Consider the following 15651-nt stretch of genomic DNA (forward strand, 5'->3'; position numbering starts at 1 on the left):
TCATTCCTGTCACCTGTCATTATTACCAACACAAACAATAAAAACGAAAACTCTGCAGATTAACATGTAAACAAAAAATCCGGTTTTATTTCTAATTTAGTTTAGACTCTTTATTATAGAACTATTTAGGATTAATGGATATTAAGTATTAAGGATACAATGGCCTCTTCTCAAGATGCCTGGTATCTGTCTCTTCTAGGCTTAGCCGAATATTTTAGGACTTCCAGTCCTCCCATGATAAAAACATGTATTCAGTGTCTCCAAGCTGTTTTTAATTTTAAACCACCCCAGAGAGTCGAAGCAAGAACCCATTTGCAACTCGGAAATATCCTTTTAACTCATACAAAGAACATAGACCTAGCTAAGAACCATTTGGAGCAAGCAGTAAGTTAAACTTCTGTCTTCTTATTCTTAAGGTTCCATCGTCTATCGAAGGTCGGATATAAACATGGCAATTCTTATTTTACTTACAGCAGCTCGAAATAGTTGGTTAGACCTCAGACTAAACCATCCCCTTAGATTTTGTAACCAGAAGGTTTGCTTTATTCCTACATCTCTTTTATCTTTTATTTACCCTCTATAATCAAACGCAGTAGACTATAAGGAGGACCTCTTACTGTATAACCGAAATATTCAAGCATCCGCCATTTAATTGTCTGTATAATTTCCTCCCTGTTATTAACCCTATCAAGGATTTCAATATTGCTAATTTTGTCTACCCATAATATTAGTAGCATTATTTAATAACACCAATGCTCAAAAGCTTCTAATTTCTTAATCTCTAATTGCTTCAATGTCGAGGCTTCAGATCCGTAGAGCAACGTTGTAAAAACGTAGCAGCGCAACAACCTTATCCTTAGATCAATTCTTAGGTCTCTACTACATTAATAGAATTTTCATTTTCACAAATTTTGCCCTAGCTATTTCTATATGTCTTTTAATCTCTTGTGTCTCTTGTTTCTAAATCTGTCTAATAAACTAATCTAGGTTATACTTTCCTAAAGCTTCTTGGAACACGGCTTCTTGTAAGTTGATAAAAGCTGCATTTTAAAATTATTTTGAAATATACAGGGTGTCCCAATAAATGGCGGTGTATCAAAGTTATATTTTTTCTTATGGAACACCCTGTATTTCATTGCATTTTTTAATTGTCCTCAAAAAATAAGGTATAGTTTCATAAGGCTTCCCTATACCTATGTACAGAGTGTTCTGAGTTATGTTGACTTTTCTTAAAATGTAAAGTTTTAAAAGAAGGCTTATTCCCAAGTTATTTAAGAAATTATAAAAACATTACTTTTACATCTAAATAGTTGGATATTGGTTGAATGTATTCCTTGATTAATTATTACACATTTGTCTACAGGGTGTTCAAAATTTACAGTTTTATTATTGGAGTATTCAATGTGTCATATGATGCTTATTTTAAATGGAACATCATGCATATTAATAAATAATTATACTAAACAAATTTACCTCTTTCAAATGGTATATGGATGTCCTATTCCTAAGTGTCATAGTTTTTGCGTCATTTACAATTATTTATTTCTTATATTATATTATTCTTAATCTGTAAATCGATTTATAAACAAAAGATCTAGTTAATTAATGTCATTGTATGGAACTATCAGTTTATGACAGTACGGTCTGGTAATTATCAAAACTATAAACATCCGTGTATAATATTCGAAATTTTTTTACTTAAAAATGGCTTTGGAAGAGCCAATTACATTCAAATTTAGTTGTTCCTAAAAATGAAAAATCACTCTATCTATGAAAGAGTAGACATGCTACTTTGCATTGGGGAATATTTTTAAAATTATCTCTTAGCTTCTAAAGTTTATGCTTAAAAGTATCCTAATAGAAGACACCCAAAAAAGGACGTTTTTGAGGGATTTCTCGATAGATTCCGTGCTACTGGTAATGTTGCATAGGCACGAAAAGTTAAATAAAAATAAACCAATTATTTTTGATGACCTCAACGAACTTGATGTCCTGCTTTCTGTTACGGAAAACCCAAATACTAAGTACGAGAAAAATTTCGGGTCAATTGGAAATCAGTCAAACGAGTGTATGTAGAATACATAAGAAAAACCACTATCATCCGTATAAAACTCAACTACACCAGCATTAGACAGAACAGGAACATTTAACTTTTCGTTTATAGACTTTAGAATTTGGAGATCATGATTTTTTTTAAGAATGTATTGTGTACAGACGAGTCTACCTACTTTTCATAATAATCGTCTAGTTAATAGACATAGCTTTTATTTTATTATGATACAGTAAACAAACATTTTACTGTTGATCGCCAACACTGATGAAGTGTTAATGTTTGGAGCAGTATTCTGAGCAAGTACGTTATCGACCCATATTTTTTTGACGAAAATCTGAATGGAGCAACTTTTTTAAATGTCTTAAAACAAGATTTTTGGATTCTTCTTAAAACCTTCCACTTAACGTGCGAACAAACATGTGGCTCCAATTGGATGGAGCTCCTGCTTATTTTTGACGTGATGTTAAGAACAACCTCAGCATAAAATTTAGAAATAAATGGATAGATAGATTCGGTCCATATATTTGGCCACCTAGGTCACCAGGATTGACCAAGATGAATTTTTTTAAATGGGGTTATATTAAAAATATTGTAAATGCTACACTTCTTACCCTACTACTTCAGATGATATTTTTATGAAATTAAGAATTTCGAACGCTTTTGCGTCTATAACACCAGCTATGTTAAATAATGTAAACAAATCATTTAAAATCGCTTGTTGTATAAACATTTTGAACATGTATTACATAACTGATAATTTTTTACTAGTAAGTTGTGGTTTATTTTGTATTATTTATGTATTTGTTTTATTGAGATTCTTTATGTTTTGTTATGTATTTAGTTATTTTCAATAACGAAAAAATTTATTTTACAAATCAGCAAATAAAAATATATCTACATATTATTTATTTACAACTACACTCTATAACAACTATGCCAAGATGATGAGTTTAAAAATCGAGAGTGACTATAAATATGTTTAAAATCGATGTACCGTTTAAGAAAATTGAAAATTACACAAAAACTATGACTCCTAGTTATAGAACATCTATATATCATTCGAAAGAGGAACCTGTGTTTAGTATAATCCTGTATAAACCTGTGATTAATATGCATGGTGTTCTAATAAAATAACCATCATATTATGCTACATTGAATAATCGAGTAATGAAACTGTAAATTTTGAACATCCTGTAAATAAATGTGTAATAATCAATCATGGAATGCATTAATTATAAAATAATTACCAGACTGTATTAATGACATTAATGAAAATGACATTAATTAACTTTATCTTTTGTTTTAAAATCGATTAACAGATTAAGAATTTAAATAATTGTAAATTATGCAAAAACTATGAGACCTAGGTATAGGATATCCATATACCATTCGAAAGAGGTAAATTTGTTTAGTATAACTGTTTATATAGTCTTATTCCCTATACATAGGTATAGGGAAGCCTTATGAAACTATACCTTATTTTTTGTGGACAATTAAAAAATGCAATGAAATACAGGGTGTTTCATAAGAAAAAATATAACTTTGATACGCCGCCATTTATTGTCACACCCTGTATATTTCAAAATAATTTTATAATGTAGCTTTTATCAACTTACAAACTACTAATTTAAAATTTTTTTCAAATCTTTTACCATTTCGCTGTATTCTTCCGTCCCGTTAGTGGTGACACACCCTGTATATTAAACATCAGTGGTGACAATATACAGCCCTGTCTTACATCTGAAGAATTTCTACCTATTTCTTCTGACATTTGATCCTCAATTCTTATTTTGACTTTCTGGTTCCAGTAGAGGTTTGAAATTAACCAACTATTAATTTTTTCTGTATCTGTATAAATTAATACTTATAAAATACATTACTTAGTGAGTCTTTAATATTTCAGTGGTTGCTTTCTCAAGCAATTAATTCATTTGATGATGTCAAATTTGAAGCTGCTAGCGTTTTGGCTGAGTTATATGAACAACAGGATCAGATTTCATTATCCAAGCCAATCTTAAGAAAAGCCATCGAGTTGTCTCAGCATAATGTGTACTGGCATTGTAGACTAATATTTCAACTTGCGGTAGGTATAATAACTCAAATAAATACTAACTCACATAATAACATATAAATAAGTACATTCGTTGTCACTGAATAGTTTACAACTTCATTTTTATATTGTAATACTGTATTGCAGGGTCGTATGGATTTAGTAAATGCCAAATTGCTTGTCAAAAATTTTTCATGTATTGATACAAAATAAAAAGCTATTAAAAGTGCCCAAAATGCCTATAGGCATTTGAACGACGTTCAGAACCAATAGCAATGGTCAAACTCAATAATTTTAACTCAATTTTATTCTTAAATACTTTTTTCTATAATTTCCATTTTGTGAAATTTTGTAAAATATATTTATTTTATTTTGATTTTTTAATTTTAATCAACCTATTCTGTGTCCACTGGTAACGTCACTTTGACGTAAAAGGTGCATTTAAACTAGGTAGAAATTCAAAAAATTGTCCACTGGATATTAAACGGTATAAACTATTCAGTCGACACAACTGTACATAACTTCTCTACCTTTCATATTTTTCAATTACATATTTGGTTTTGCCTGATCCTGAAATTTTCATTATGTTAGTTTATTATATTAAGTATTTGACCTATAAAAATATTTGCTTATAAAATTAAAAATTCTCCTCTTGCTTGGGAACCAGCATCTGCTTTTAAAAATAGCTGCTGACATTCAAGTACTGAGACAGAGGAGCTTAATAAAATAGGGAAGGCTTCATTAGTTAGTATTCAAATACTTCAGGTTTAAGTTGTTGAGAACTTTTAGGAATTGAATACTGTTCGATTCATTGATATCCATCACCAATGTATATAGTTAATATGGACACTTTTTTAGCAAATCCATGCAACTGAGAAGGACTACACCTTAGCCAGTAGTTTATTGGGCGTCGGAGTAGACTATGCTCACATTTCAAATGCTTCATACACAAGAGTTTTGTTTCTCTTAAGCAAAGGAATGGTAAGTTTGTATTTCTGCAGCTAAACATGTATACATTAAGTCCCATATCTTTTAAATTTGCAGTTATTATTAATAGATAAAAAGTTACAAGAAGTTCAACAGGTATTAAACCAAGCAGGACATTTAATAGAAACTTGGACAGGGGCTGTGTATCAGAAGGAATATGTTAAAGTCTACTATTTAGTGTTACAGGTAACATATCAATAGCTTACTAAGAAAACCTCATATCTCATTTTACAGGAGAGACTTTTAAACTTAATTTCTGCATATTCTATCCTAAAATATATGTGAAAAAACCATCTAAATGTACCCAGAATCAAAAATATGTAAAGATAGTTTTTTGTTTTTGGTTTAGAGTATGAAGAAATTCAATTTAAAATCTCTAGTGTACAATTGTCTGTAAAATGAGATACAAGGTTTTCATACTAAGGCATCAATATATAAAAAAATACTTATCTGATAAGTGAGTAAAAAGTATTTGTTATTAAAGAAGATATTATAGAGCCATATTCTGATTTTTTAGGTCTGTCTTTACTTAATGGCTGGACAAGTGAAAAGTGTTAAACCTTGTCTAAAACAATTACAACAGAGTATTCAAACTATAATGGCTACTGATGACGGTTAGTATTATTTGTAATCGTTCTTAACATGTGTATTATAAATTTTTAGATACAGTAGAGCATCGATAATCCGAATTAAGTGGTACAGGGGTAGTTCGGATTACCAAATTGTTCGGATTATCGAACATATGTTAAAAAACATACAAAGCTCATAAACGTAGTACATATGTACATGTATTTTACGAGGAATAAAGCACCTACATAATAAACAAATATATTGTATGTATTTCTGCATAAACAAAACAAAAATCCGCGGTCATATTTTGCCCATATTGTCATATTAAATCCAAAAATTCGGTCTGCTATCATATTTTTTAATTTTATAATTTTTTTTTGCGTTCGGATTACCAGGGTTCGGATTATCGACGCTCTACTGTACTATAAACCAGAGGTTCCCACTGGTGTGCCCTGAAGTCCCTGTAGGTGTGCCGCGAAATTCACATAACAGTACATTATGATTATATTCATTAGAGATTATTTACCCAAGTGTGCCGTGGCTGAACGAGTTTTTAAGTTAGTGTGCCTCAAGCTAAAAAAGATTGGTAACCGCTGCATAAACTTTAATTAACTACTGTGATACTTCTGTTGACAATAATATAAAATAGTTCCTTCCAAATTTCCAAATTCATCCTTAATCTCCATTTTGTGGTAATAAACAAAATAGTTGTAATTATAGTTGATTCACTAACTTGTAAAAATATTTTGCTAGTTCGATCCTGATGTCTTCTGCCCTTTTAAGATTTTTTGGTAGAGTTTTTTTAACGAAATGTGGCGTTGTTTCCACATATCCTACTCACCTGACTACTGAATATCAGGTCCGATAGATTTTGAAGCTTTTCGCAATTAGCCAGCACTAAGGTATTGTAGGCATATTTAATATTGTTCTCGGTTACACCATTCACAATATGTATTTCCTTCTGTTGTATCCACTAAGGCTTCTTTAAATATTTACTCTGTTTTTTTAAACTATTTCTTTAAATAATTGTTTGTAAATCTTTATCATCCAATTCAGCTGTTTTAATGTGTAATACTAGCATTTTGTTATGTCGGACCTTGTCAAAAGCCTTTTCAGAAACGTTTGCACACAGTTTGATGTATATATCTACATATCTGTATCAGTATGTACTTGAATTCTGAACAAGGCTTCTCTCGTACCCAAGCCATTCCTAAATCTGAATCGATTATTTCTAATTCTCTCCTCTAATATTGTGTACATTCTGCTATGTATTACTCACAGGAAGATGTTTAAAACATGACTCATCAGACTTATTCTTTGACAATCACTCCATATCTTTACATGATGCTTCTTTGGTACTTTAACAAATGTCAACTTAAGCTAATCAGTTGGTGATACCCCAGTGACATAAATTCTGTTTAAGAGACCACACAGTGCTTTAATTTTATTTCTTTCCAAAAACTTTATTAGTATTTCAGCACACTTTATCGGGACCAAGTGCTTTTTCATTTTTTTGCTGTTTGTATTGCCCATGTAACATCACTTTCTGTTATAGATGTACCTGTTATAGCAATCGGTGTATAAGGTTCTACTCTGTCATCCTCAAGTAATGCTGAAATGTAGTTTTTTAACTGCGTCGAAAAATTTTGCTTCAAATAATTCAAACCAAGAATTGAGGCCGTATTTCCCTCTCCATTCTTACAGCTCCCTATTCTTTGCTCATTTTGTTTAGGTCTCTATAGAACTTTCGAGTTTTTTTTTATTTCTTAGCCCTTCTATGCTTTTAACGGCTTTTCCTCAAATATGCCTTTTTTCTTCTATGTAATTTTTTCTTCTATTCTTAGGGCCCTCCTTTGCTCTTCTTGTGCATCATGCTTATTGCTTATTATCCTGCTTGTGCAATCCCGATATTTACAGACTTGAAATAAAATACACTTCCTTTATTCTTCAGTATATTATTTTTTTTAGTATTTATGGGACCTAGTGCAGGAGACATGTTTTTGTGGATGCCGAAAGAACATTTATATGTTCTTGTTTATTTGGTTACTGTGATGCACAGCATGCAAGCAGGATACATGGAAAAAGCCCAGAAATACACTGACAAAGCGTTAATGCAGATCGAAAAACTAAAAAGTAAGTTCAGTTAAAAAAGGTTTACTTAAGAAGGCTCTTATGATTGCCAAGTGTATTATTATATGTTGTAGATCTTGAACAGTACACTTTTTAAACACATAGTACACTTTTAAAATTCACGTGTAAATCAATGTCACACTACTCAAAGTTACTGACTTCTATTTTTACCAATCTTGATTTCGAAATTTTTCTTTAAGTTGTAGATAACAAGCCAATTCTATCAGTATTTCAATTGATGCTCCTGGAACATATAATTATGTGCAGATTGGTGATGGGCAATAAAACACAAGCCCTACAAGAAATATCGTCCGCAGCAACTTTGTGTAAACAATGTCCCAAATTATTAGAAACTCACGGCCCACAGTTACACACCTTGTTGGGTCTTTATTCCATGAGTATGAACTGTATGGAAGCAGCCGAGGCTCAATTTATTGCTGCTTTAAATGTAAGTAAACGTTATAATTTTCTATTTTGTCTTATGATTTTCTCAATGAACTTTTGTCTATGTTTTTTGATCTACACATGCTTTTTGTCACTCTTTGTTCCATTTTTATCCTCTCCTATGGCGCTAGCGCCTTCTCTAGCATTCGTCTTGAAGTACTCTGTCCCTGACTGCTGTCATCCAATTATCCAACCTCAATATCTCTTAAGCATATTGGGCTTAAACATATTGGGCTAACCCTATTTCTTTCGAATTTTCTTCAAGCTCCACATAAAGTTCTTTGATGCTCTTATGGTTCTTTCCATCAAGTTTACATCATCTGCGTACATTACAATCTGATTAGACTTTTAAACAATAAATTTTTTAAGTTTGCAGATATTTTTCTTATAACATATTCCATAAACAGAGTCAGTGCCAGCTCATCTCCCTGTTTTAGCCCTTTAGTTATCTGGAAGGGATCTGCCAATTGATTTTGAACTCGTACTTGCGCTTCTGATATATTTATTCTTAACCTCTTCTTTTCCTGGCGGTAGCATTTTTTATTCTGCATTCATCCTCTTATTGATAGATTGCTGTTTAAATGTAAGTAAACATTATGATTTTCTATTTTGCCTATGTTTTTGCATCTGTAGCATCTGCAAAAGCATCTGTAGATCAAAAAACTTTGTTTTTTTGATCTACAGATGCTTTTTGTCATTGTTCGTTCCATTTTCTTATTTGTATTCTTAATCTCTTCTTTTCCTTGCTGTAACATTTTTTGTTTTTGCATTCCTTCTCTTATTGATAGATTCCTTGCATTTGGTATCAAACCACTCGATTTTATAGCTTTTTGTTTTTCTTGGAATTACTTTTTTGCGTTACATGTAGGTTGTGTTTTGCAATTTCATCTGCAAACTCTTGTTCTCATTTTTCTTCTTTTAGCTGTGATAAATATTCAAAGTTTAGGCGATTCCCTGTCAACCACACTATTCAACATAGCAGTAGAAGGAACAATAATTAAGGCCAGCGGAATTAAAGGAACTATATCCCACTTCTCAACACAAATATGTAGATGACATAGTTCTCATGGGAAGATATAAGGAAAAATTAAAAGAAGCAGTAACAATCCTGGCAAATGAAGCACAGAAAAGAGGTTTAGAAACTAATCAGGGAAAAAACAAAATATCTACTCTGCTCTAGAAGAGAAGATAACAGGACGAGAGAAATCAAGATAGGAATCTACACTTTTGAAAGAGTTCAACAATTTAAATATTTGGGAGTAATTATTATGAATGTTCTTCGACGGCGAAAAACTGGAGTGGAAGACATCGTAAAACGCATTACGAAGTTGAAGTGGAAATGGTCAGGACACGTCGCAAGACAGAGAGACAACAGATGGACAAAGAAAATTCTAGAGTGGCGGCCAAGGGCAGACAAACGAAGTCGTGGAAGACCACCTATCAGATGGACCGACGATATTAAAAGAATAGCGACAAACTGGATTGGTGGATTGCAGCTGCCCAGGACAGAGAAGGGATCTTGAGGAGGCCTATGTCCGACAGTGGACAAATTTGGCTGTGGGATGATGAATGATTATGAATGGCAAAAGGAAGTGAAGAAGTGACAGCGAATACTAGCAGGGAACAAAACATACTGGAGATATCATGGGCTAATGAAGGATAAGAACTTATCCAGAAATACAAAACTGAAAATATACAGAGTTGCAATCAGACCAGTAGTTACATACTCAGCTGAGGCAATGTGCCTCATAGAAAAAATAAAAAAAAATAAGAATATTAGAAAGAAAAATCCTTAGACAGATTATGGGCGCAATAAGAATGGAAAACAGAGAAATAAGAAGAGTGAACCATGAACTAAGAGACATAATGAAGGGAGAAGGTATATTTAGTTTTATTAAAGCGCAGAGACTGAGATGGCTGGGATACATAGAGAGAAGGAAAACAGCCTACTGATTAAGATCACCAGATGGAAGCCATTTATAAACTGAAAGACCGAGAGGAAGACACAGAGAGAGAGATGGGAGGACCAGGTCATGAGAGATATCAAAATCCTGAAAGTGAGAAACTGGAGGGAAATATGCACACATTGAAGGATGTGGAAGAAAATTGTAACGAAAGCCAAGTCATACAACAAATTTTGACAATACACAAGAATAATGCGGAGTGATTCACCACAATAAGCGAATCAGAGCTCATAAGTAAAAGCGACAAACATTCCATCGGGAATGAAAGGCCTTGATGATGATGATAGTCAAAGTTGCTTCTATGATTAATTTTCTTTTATTTTTTCTTCAAAATGTTTCGTTAAGTTTTGCCATTACCAGGAAATGATCACTATCTGCATCTGCTCCTTTGTAAGACCTTGTATCTGTTACCATCTTCTCATATTCTCTTTTAATTAGCACATGCCCTATTTATACAGAAAGAAAATAAAGATTTTGTTCTAAAATCGAATTTATGATTGATAAACAAAATTGTAGAATTTTCTAGAATCGAATCAGCGCCCTCTGAATCAAATTATCACCAGATACCAATGCCTCTGAGCGTTTTAAATGATTAAATCAAGAACAACAGTATGAATTAAAAAAAGAGAACAAGCTATAGAATTTATGAGAGAGTGAAATACTAAAATTTGTGAAAAAAAAAATAAATTAAAATAAATTATTGGTTATTATTATATCTTTGTATGAGAATTTTTTTATTTATTTATTCATTGCTAATTTACAATCTACTTCAATAAAGTAATAAGTAAATATGATATAAGTTCTTGGTTTGTGGCAGTTGTCGTCCATTGACAACTCTCTGGAATTTACCTAGCAGCTAGGTCTTCTGGCCAAAGTCTTTTTAGGCGTCTGTCGATCAGTGGATGGTTAAATAATTCGCCTATGATATGGTTTGGATAGTTTGCGCAGCCATTCATGTATCTTTTGCAGTGGTTAGCGATCACATCATTGATGAAAGGAATGTTGAGGTCTGCATGAAGGGTTTGGTTTTATACGTGCCATGGGGCTTTAGCTAACATACGAATAGTCTTTGACTGGAATGTCTGTAATTCTATGAGAATAAAAATCTTTCTAAAATAAAAAAAATGACCTTTTTTCTTTCAGACATCTAGAGAGAGGGAATTATGGACTTTTGCCAACTTAAATCTCGCTATCGTATACTTAAGAGGTAAAAGGGAAGCAGATTTCAACGCGTTACACGAAAGAATCAATCCAGAAAGTTTACCGTCCCATTCGCACAGTCTCAGAGCAGCTGCCTATTATGTACAAGGCCTGCAAGCATTCTTTCAAGGACGGTACAACGAAGCGAAGTAAGTTTAAACTGAATTACAATTTTTTTTGCAGTAGTGAAATATTTAATGTAACCCATTATGTATGTATAGAACCTATGGTTCTATACATACCTAGGCATCTGTAAAATGCTTTTTAAACAATATTAGTGAATCATTCTCATTTCTAGTTCATCCCACTAGGTTGTTACTAAATATTATACTCCCCCGTTTAGACACTTAATATTATATACACTTACTTACATTATTATATTTTTTCTTTTTTTTTTATTTTATCCTTCTTTCTGACATTGTTTAAATAATGTGTAATTGCAATTATTTTTAGGAGATACCTACGAGAAACCCTGAAGATGGCGAATGCTGAAGACTTAAATCGGTTAACATCGTGTTCACTTGTTCTGCTCGGTCATATATTTCTGTCTTTAGGCAACAGCAGAGAAAGTATGAATATGGTAACTCCAGCGATGCAACTTGCAAGTAAAATACCGGATGTTCATGTTCAGTTATGGGCTTCTGCAATTCTTAAAGGTAAAATATAAATGTTTAATATACCAGTGATTGTGTGTAAGAGTAATATTTCGAGATATACTTCATCATTTAATAAGACTGACGGATCGATCAGTACTCGATCCGGTAAAGAACCGGAAAGCCTCCGATCAATACTTGGTCGCCGCGGTAGTAGGGTTTGGCCTTAAATCAAATCTTTAAAACCCGCTTTCTTCTTCTATTACGACTATCTAGTAAGTCGTCGTTCCGTCGTTTTCGTGGTCTTCCCACTGATCGTCTTCCTATTGGGGAACTGTCTCTCGTTGTCCTTACTACTCTATTTGTTGTCATTCGGCTTATGTGGTAATTCCATTCTACTCGTCAGTTTCTTACTCAGTTATTAACGTTGTCCACCTTGCATCTCCGTCGTATATCTGTACTTCTAGCTCTGTCCCATAGAGTCTTACCATCGATTTTTCGAAGGGTTTTCGTCTCCGCTGTTTCGAGCAATATTTTTGTCCTCTGTGTGTCGGGTCGTGTTTCTGCTGCGTATGTCATTATTGGTCTGATGGTTGTTTTGTAAATTCTGCCTTTCATTTCTTTTCCGATATTTTTATTTCTCCACATTGTGTCATTCAGGCAACCTGCGGCTCTGTTTGCTCTATTCATTTGATCTTCCGCTTCTGTTTCGAGCCTTCCGTAGCTAGGTAGTGGGATGCCTAGATATTTAACCTCAATCGCTTGGTCTATTATCTGACCCTCCACTCCAATTTACATCTTATTGCATTTGCTGTTATAGCCATACATTTTGTCTTTTTTGGAGAAATTAACATGTTAAATTTTCTGGCGGTTATGTTAAATTGGTGCAGCATACGTTTTAAATCATCTTCACTTTGAGAGATTAGTATTGCATCGTCTGCATAGCAGATTATTTTAAGTTGTTTTTCTCCCATTTGGTATCTTTTTTTAGTTCTTACTCTTTTATTATTTCATCCGTGATCAGGTTGAACAATAAAGGACTCAAGAAATCTCCCTGTCTTATCCCATTGCCAGCTTTAATTGGGTCAGTTAGTTCATCTTCTACTTTTACTTTGAGTGGGTTGTTCTGGTAGATGTTTTCGATCGCTTTGATTATTCCTGGAGGTACCTCTCTTGAGTATAATAATGGATAACGTCCTTTAATTGGACCCTGTCAAATGCTTTCTTAAGGCCCACGAAACATAAATGTGCCTGTTTGTTGTATTTTAACGATTTCTCTTGAACTTTCCTCATTATAAATATAGCGTCAGCCATGATCTTCCCGACCTAAAACGTGGACTCATAACACTTTATAACTAAATCTCGTTGCCAGTTGCCATATTGTGACGCCTTGTATTGCAATTTAATTCTGATTTTCTGGTATATTAAATGTGATTTCTTAGTTTTTTTTAATAAAAATTGTAGTTTACTAAACCCTGTTTTTAAACTATTTTATTTATTTGAAACGTCACTTATAAGTTTGTAAATCGTGAAAATGATTGTAAAAATTGCTAAAACACAATAAAAAAGTCATGGTAATTCTCGTAAAAGACGAAGTCCCACCAGAGGAGGAGAGACCCATCTCAAATTATTCACAATCCTTTCTTGAATTTTATAAGATTTTGTAGGTCCGATAAACAAAATTTGTCAGTAACTGAATTAGTGAGAAGAGGGGCCCAAATTTTAAGAGAGATGAGCAAAAGGACTATTTTTTATTCCTTTTTGTAATTTTTAAAATCATTTAGTGTGTTTTATAATCAAAATTTAACCCTCACGCACAAGTTGTATGTACAACTTCAGTGAGGAACTGAGTTTATTTTATCATGTACAATTTATTTGATACAAATAAACTCCATTATTATTATTACTAGGTGGAGTAATTCCAATTTACCGCGTTGTAATTCTTAATTGTTTACTCTTGTGAGTAATTGTGAGTAATTGGTCCAACCTCAAGCAAGTTTACTCCACTGTTATGAATTTTTGACACTGATTTTTATGTTGTCTATGTTATTCTTTTAATTTATAGATTTTTAGTCTGCTTTTATAATATTTGCTTCTATAATTTTTAACTTAGATTACAACGAATCTTGTAGAGATACATTTAAAAAGAATAATATTATGACCTGCACATGCATCTATCTTTTCAAACGATTAACCTACATTTTTCTTAATAAGAATAAGTTTCAAATAAATAGTGATGTCCATAATTACCACACGAGAAATAAAAGTGATATCCACCTAAACAAATTCAACCGATTTCAACTAAAAAGTCTCCAATGTATGCCGGAGGACAATTTTTTAATTTGCTACCAAATTCAATAAAAGAAATATTGCATTTTAACAAGTTCAAAACCAGGTTAAAGTTGTTTTTAACTGAACATTGTTTTTATTCTCTAGACGAATTCATTGGCTGGAACAATAGCTAGCAACTGATTCCGATATTTTTATACTTTTAACAATATTTTATCAGTCTCGTAATCTTGTTCTCTACTAAATGTTTGTTACCATTAATGTTTTTAATAAGATAACTTTAGTTTACTTTAGTGTAATATTTTTTAATAACCTACTTATTGTACTGTAAGTATACCATGTTTGTGACTTGTCTTATGTCATGTAAATGATACAAAAAGATCAATAAATTTATCTATCTATCTATCTATATAAAAAAAAACAGTTAGAACTCTGTAGCGACGTATTAGTGTAATATAATAATATAATATTTATGGATTACCGCCGAAGGCCGACATGATCAACCAACAAAGAACATGTATTTCGTTATTTTTCTAGTGACATTATTGGGTGTGAATCTGTCTTTTGAGTTTACTTCTCCTGGTTTAAAAACGGGGTATAGGAATAAAACATTTTGATTTTTAGATTTACATAGAATTTGCGGTGACAGCCAGCGGGAGAACGAGGCGTACCAGAGACACGTGAATTTCTCACAGATGTTGCTAACCGATCATTTCCAAGCGTCTCAGATGCCGGAACATAATCTGATAATGTGGACACAGGGTAACTTTCCGTCGAATACAACAAATGAACCAAGTACATCTGGAGCTTTATTGTAATATCTTTATTTTTTTAATTTATTAAAATTTTTTAATAAGGTCATGTCTCTTCATTTCACCACATTATAACACCATGGGATACACACCGTGGGATAAATAGGAACACCCGTAAGATTGGAAAACTATAAGCCATATAAAATACTTACGATGTCGGGATAGTATTAGTCCAGGGCGGATCTGTTTTGAGATGGACGTTGAGAGGTGACTCAAATTTTTTTGCAGAAATTGCTTGAAAATAAATCAAATAATAATATTTGAGTTATCCTCCCTCTCAAAAAGGTCCGGAACATTGTTTAAATAATCAAAATGTCAAAAATTGAAGGAAAAATTCGATTTTTTTCTTCGTTTTTTGATTATAACTTTAAAAGTATTCATTTCCGAGAAAAGTTGTACTGATATAAAAGTTGCGTATTTAAATTTCCTACAATATAAAATTGGTTAGAAATTTAAAAAATAGTCACCCTAGTTGCAAAATAGCAATAATTGCGAAAAAACCATACAAAAACAAGTATTCGCATTTTACGTTTTTCAACCATTTATGATACAGTTAGGA

At 32.4% G+C, this 15651-nt stretch overlaps 1 protein-coding gene across 1 annotated transcript; it reads left to right on the top strand.

Moving 5' to 3' along the window:
• The first annotated feature begins 26 nt into the window (after window positions 1–26).
• LOC114337073 (MAU2 chromatid cohesion factor homolog) lies at window positions 27–15137 on the top strand. The gene is made up of 10 exons (XM_028287459.2): window positions 27–384; window positions 3957–4136; window positions 4962–5084; window positions 5148–5276; window positions 5608–5704; window positions 7629–7793; window positions 7991–8238; window positions 11342–11547; window positions 11852–12054; window positions 14905–15137. Exons 1-10 carry the CDS (start codon window positions 160–162, stop codon window positions 15096–15098), a joined length of 1770 nt encoding a protein of 589 aa, XP_028143260.1. The 5' UTR covers window positions 27–159; the 3' UTR covers window positions 15099–15137.
• Window positions 15138–15651: the final 514 nt, after the last annotated feature.

Source organism: Diabrotica virgifera, chromosome 5 (genome assembly GCF_917563875.1).
Source record: "Diabrotica virgifera virgifera chromosome 5, PGI_DIABVI_V3a".
In the NCBI taxonomy this organism is placed as follows: Eukaryota; Metazoa; Arthropoda; class Insecta; order Coleoptera; family Chrysomelidae; genus Diabrotica; species Diabrotica virgifera.